Genomic DNA, 6000 nt, shown 5'->3' on the forward strand with positions numbered 1-6000 from the left:
TCCTTTTCTCCCTCTACAAGTTTCCTTCAGGGCAGTTTGACTGTGTCTCTTATCCCTGTCATGAGCCCTGTAAGTCATGTGGTGAACTTCTTTAATGGTATCCTTTTATGCCCTTTGTTTATAGAGAACTTCCATCATATGCAACTCTTGTGTAATGTAAACATCTGTTTAAATTCAGCGGATGAAAATTACATATCTAAAATTAGTTTGTGCAGCACTGCATGTGTCGCAGATGGGGGCTAACAGACTGTGTGTGGTGAGCACAGTATGTATGGTTTCATCTCCTGCAATTCCTGACAAGAACATTAATGTAATTTCTTTAAGCAGCAAAATACACTGGCATATACAGGACAGAGAAATGAAAGAGAGAGAATAAAGCTGATAAAAAGGATTAAAAAAAAATGAAGGGCATAAGTCAAATGAGAGGGAGGAGGAAGAGATGAGGCAAGATGTAAAGCGGTACAGACAGTGAGGAAACGAAAGCTGTTGATCAAAGAATGGTCGCGCTGGCGCTGGTGTTTGTAACCTTGAGCTGCCGCGTCAATTAAATGTACTTGAATTTATGAGGCAGAGTTAGGTACAAAGAATTACAGGAGGGAGGAAGATGTGGAGAGACACCCTATTACACTGCGCTGAAAAACACTGGCAGGCAGAGGTCACTAAATCCTGCCTGAAAGAAAAGGTGAGGACAAAACTGTAAACTAGAGATTGACAAGAGAGGAGAGGAGAGGAGAAAACGAAAAGTAATTAAAAGACAAAAAAAGACATAGCCTGGGTCTAACAAGAGTACTGGGTTGCAGTGCCTCGGGTGCAGCTGTCTCGGTGCATGGAGGAACACATTACAAATGAATAGTGCGATACTGGCATTTGAGGTTTGGAGAGTGTGTTCTCTAATTAAAAACTACCCAAAGGGCCTATCTCCTGCTATGAAACAAGTCATTCTCCTCCTCCCACTCTCACATCCATCAACTCTCTGCACCCCCCCCCCCCAGCTGCCTTCATTCTGGCCTGGCCTGGTAGAGGTTTTAACACACTTGGAAAAAAAGAGCTGATTTGGAATAGACGAGAAAGTGGAACGAGACAGAGTGGTAATGAGCTTAGCCACGCCGCAATCCTGCTGGTGTTTTTGAGGCAATGAGTCAACCACAACAGACAGACCAAAAAGATGCTGAAATTCATAACATAGGATGCACAAGGTGTGTTGAGCACAAGGGGCAAGCCAGAACCATACACTCTGAGCTATAGTGACAAAAATCATCAATCAACAAACAATTGAATTAATCGCCAACATCGTGTTTGCCATGCTTGTGCATGTAACTTGGTGTGACAAAGTTTACAATACCTTGTATGTGTGTGTGTGGGCCATCTCTGTATAGCACTGAATCCAGCTGCGGCAGGCAAAGCCATTATTCAACTGTGGTGGCATATCCAATGTAAACGCTGTGCCAAATTTACGCCTGCTAATTTACCGTACACAGGCATTTTAAATCCTTTGACACTCCCAAAAAAGATCTCAAAGAACGTTTGGAAAAAACCTTGTTTCTTGCGGGAAATTCGCTTCCTCTATTTTTTGTCTAAAAACTAAAATCAATCTTTGTCCAAGCACGTTTTAGATTAGACAAAGTTAAGCTATGTAGTTCCTTGTCCCCCAGTGTCACAGTAGTCTTGGTCCCAGGTGCTTGGAAATTGAAGCACGCCTGTTGAGTTTTTCATTGTTTGATTTAAAAATGCTAAAATAAGAAAGTTTCTGGTGCCTTTACTTCTAGACACAAGTCCACTTACCTCTATTATTATGCTGCCTGAAAGAAACTGTGTCCTATTGTAAGATTTTATTTGCTAATTATTCATCTTAGATTAAGGTACACATTTTTAAATTTAGCTCAATAAAGTGACCAAAATACTTATTTTAATAAAGTCTAAATGAAATAACTAAACATTTTTTTCTAGTTTAAAGGCTTATTTCGAATGGAGCATTTTTCGACATGTGGGATATGGCGAAATTATTCAGGTTTTATTTACCTATTTTTTATTTATTTTATTATTTAGTATTCTTTCAACATGTATAAACACATTCGGAATATGCACTCCATTCAGGGCAGTTTGCGACACACACATGACTACGCCAACCTTTTCAAAGGTGGTTGAACGAATGTTGGAATGGTTGAACGGGTACTGGTATGTACTGAAGTCAGAAAGGGTGCATTTTATTACTCATGGCTTCAACTTTTCATTTGTAAGAGGAAGATATTTCAATTTTCAAACTGAGATGGCGGATCAGTCAATACATACAGTATGTGTACATGGGGCTTCTGTGTGTATGCACAGTACAGTATGTGACACTCACTCCACTGGGGGGTTGATGTCCTCAGCTTTTGTCTCAAAGAAGCGCAGCACCTCCTCGCTCTGAGAGATCTGAGGGGGGAGTCGCACCAGCGCCTGAGGGGAGAGACAGAGAGAGAATTAGGGGTTTAAGAGACGACAATTGAGATTAGTCATGTTCTTTACTTGTTGAATTTCCAAATGTCTTAACGTGACAAAGCAGCAGAAAATTATCACCCACCTCTACAGTTCCCCTTTGGCTTCACAGAGCCTTTTAGTCCCTTAAAGCTAACTGTTCTCATTTTTTTGGCCTGCAACTCTCAACAACGTCATCTCTAGACAAAGCAGACAACGGTCTTCAGAGAAAAGGCTCTGATAAACCCACGGTATGCTACCTGTCCAGCACCAAAGGGCACACAAAGTTAACCTAAAGCAGCCAAAGTCAAACAGCCAGATAGTTTACTCAGATACAGTTTTACTGCCACTGTTACTTTTAAAAATAACTGCTTAAATCTCAATGCAGAGCTGTAGTTGAAAGATAGCCAAGACAGATGCATGTTTGGTTTTAATGACTGGGTTAGCGAAAAGCAGCTGATTTAAAAGCCGTTGCTTCTGTCTCCATCGAGTGAAATCGGACCTTTTCAGTGGTGTAACTAGGAAACTGGGCATTCTTGTCCTCATAGATCCTAAGACTGTGATGTTTGTATCTGCCACCTTCCCACCAACACACAGCTCCACTTGCTCAACGGAGCAGCTCGCAGTCAAAGAATTACCTCTCAGTGTGCATTCTTACTCGCTTATACATCTACCAAAGGGTAATGACCCATCCTTCCTCCTCTGTTCTCTCCCTGTATGTTCAATCACAAAGCCCCACTACAGTCAAAGAGAGGATCATATGTCTGACTAACCATCTATATTTAATGATCTGGCCAGCTCGCACCTAAGGTATAGCTCACGTACAGTACCGGGGTGCTGGACCGCCAAGATATGCGACGATGTACAGCGTAGGCTTTTCATTTAAATGGGCACAGTCTGAGCTACCTTCATATTTCATTCATCGGATCCTATATTATTGTAAGAGCCTTGGGGTTGTGATTGAAGAGGCCGCGTGTCGCTGCGCACGTTCCGCTGGCTGGACTCTGCATCCCACAATCTCCAGAGAGCAGATCCTTCGAGAACACGGGGTAATTACTGTTCCTCTCTGTTGTTTGCCTCATAAACGGAATGTAGGAAGTAAACAGTTCGGCACACGCCAACGCCTGGCGAACAAAAGCAGGCTCACTATAGCAACTGTAAACATTAGAGCGCTTCAGGTTATTTGGGTAATGAGGAAGCCTTTGCCTGTGCTGAGCTAAGGATCAGGTTAATTTCAGATGTGTGCAGTTGCTTTTTGGTTTTTAAACTTCTTTTGGTCCCAATTAGTGAGCTGATACTGTGGCTAACCTCGCCTAATGCAGGCCAACAGTGCTGCTCACTAATTGCGTGAGGCAAACACAAGAGCCCGAGCTTCAATTAATGCACTCTCTCACTACTGCCAGCGTGGCTTTGCGCCAAGAGGAAGGAAGGAAGGAAGTGGGGAGGGCATGACAGAGGAAAGGATCTGAATCCGGGATAAATCAAAAACAACTAATAAGAGAGAACAGGAAGTGATAAGGCCAGTCCCCCTTGAGTTAGAGGATGACGAAAGGCTTTCAAGGTTTCTTTTAGGTTGGGGACGCTAACTTGGCAGCGAGCCTTTGTTCCTAAGTGTATCAAATGAGGGGATGAGGTCGTTAGTGAAGTCTGTTTTATGCAGTGCAGTGACTGAGAAGTTTGACACACAACTAGGTCGCCCCGCTTAAAAATAAACAACCCCTCGACTGTGGGAGCAAAAGATCCCAACATTTCCCCACAGAGTCCTTCATAACATCAGCAAACTGCGAACAGTATCAGAGCATATCACAGACTGCTCAGATGTCTCAGATACGCAGCTCTTCACTGCGAGTACTCTCAGTAAACTCGTGTCCCATGTTTAAAGCATGTGAAAGGACAGCACTGGCCGTGACCTTTGACCCCTGCAGGCTGTGGGGACATTCCCCAGAGTCGGATGGGGGAACTGAAGGATGTTGACAGTAAGGACTCTTTACCCTGCAGTAGTCGTCGATGAAACGCAGCCGCTTCATGGCCACATCTCGCACATGACTCCTCCGGAACAGGATTTTGCCTGGAGGGGAGGAGAAGAAGAAAAAAATCAAAATGCGGGAGGAGGCGAGGAGGTGGAGGACAGTGTGATAGATGGAAAAGAAAAGGAGGTAACAGATAGAGAAGTGAATATATCATTCACATGCATACAGTCCTCCCTAAAAAAACATCAACTTTAATTTTGTGGTGCTTCATGTAATACCCTAACCAACCAGGAGATGTCAGTAATGTACGGTGGTGATCCTTCACGGCCAAAGCAATCTCAGTCCCACACTCAAGGCCCCAGCTGTCCCCCTATGGATCCCATGACCTCTGCCTGTGACATATCTTTCCAAACAACAAATAGGATTTATACACACATGGGTCACGCATTTCAGGCCCTCCTCTCATCCCATTCAGGGGGAGCATTAAAGTCACGCCACCAAGGACCCCGACCGCACAATCACCATGTACTGCATGCACTGCATCCCGTTTCAGGAGTGTAAAGCAATGACAGTGCGTCGTGCATAATCAGCTCATTTGGAGGTACTATTTAAAGAGCTGTACTTATGACTGCGATATGACTAAGAGTAAACATAGTATGTAGAATATAACAGAGAAGGCAATGTCTTCAAGTAAACATGCTATCAGCTTTCAGAGCATTAGCATTAGTGGTCCTCATTATGTACTCACTCACTTTTCAATGAAGACATACTGCAGAGTGAAGGTGAGACAAAACAGAAATGTATTGGTGGTAACTGTAGTTTTATTGGGAGGGCAGCTGTCAACAACAGCGAATTTTTACCATCGAGTTTTTAAACTAGGGCTGCAACTAAGGTTAATTTTTATTGTTGATTAACTAGATAATTAGATCTCAATTAATGGATTCATCATTTCGTCTACCAAATGTAACTGCCCATCCTAAATTCATGAAGCCAAAGCTGACATGTTCAAACTGCTTGTTTTGCCCAACCAACAATCCAAAACCCAAGATATTCCACTTACAATTGTGGAACAGACGAAGAAAACCAGCAAATATTTATTCATTTTTCATTCAATTTTGGGGTATTTCGCTTTGAAAAAAATTGTTGGTGATTAATTGTCTGTCGTTTCAGCTCCATATAAAATTCTTCATTACATTCGCTACATGATCTCTCATACCCTATCTTTTGGAGTTTAGGTTGTAATGTACATTGATATCAGGTACTTGGAGCTATGGATGGCCCGCGTACAAGCAGTTAAAGGTAGATATGTGGAGTTCATTGTCACTGAGGGGTGGGATGGATTATGTTTTTGGTTTTCCTTCTTGTTGCTACTACTTCCCCACCACTGTTACACGTCATAAAACAAATGTTGATGAAAAATGTGTTCCCTAAAACAAAAAATACATTGCTTCAGTTTTATTGATACCTGAGTTTTGTTACAAATAATTTAGTTTAATAAAGGTAGCCATACATCGATAATTAAAGTTGCTGTACAAAAGTTTTTGGCTAAATAAAATAAAATAAAATAAGCTAGAAT

The 6000-nt window shown here is 42.2% G+C and overlaps 1 protein-coding gene across 5 annotated transcripts in view; it reads right to left on the reverse strand.

Annotated features, from left to right (window-relative positions):
• sh3pxd2aa (SH3 and PX domains 2Aa) overlaps positions 1-6000 on the reverse strand; it is a 99596-nt gene that overhangs the window by 64430 nt on the left and 29166 nt on the right. For 4 of the 5 annotated variants that reach the window (XM_035659780.1, XM_035659778.1, XM_035659779.1 and 1 more), the window contains exons 4-5: positions 4446-4522; positions 2345-2436 (exon numbers count right to left, since the gene is read on the reverse strand). In XM_035659780.1, the coding sequence (XP_035515673.1) occupies positions 2345-2436; positions 4446-4522 (169 nt within the window). Of the gene's footprint in view, positions 1-2344; positions 2437-4445; positions 4523-6000 lie in introns of those variants that run through there. The other variant, XM_035659782.1, reaches the window with a different exon arrangement.

The sequence above is a fragment of the Morone saxatilis genome, unplaced genomic scaffold (assembly GCF_004916995.1).
Source record: "Morone saxatilis isolate NCDOM2014 unplaced genomic scaffold, NCSU_SB_2.0 Contig17, whole genome shotgun sequence".
NCBI classification, from domain to species: domain Eukaryota; kingdom Metazoa; phylum Chordata; class Actinopteri; family Moronidae; genus Morone; species Morone saxatilis.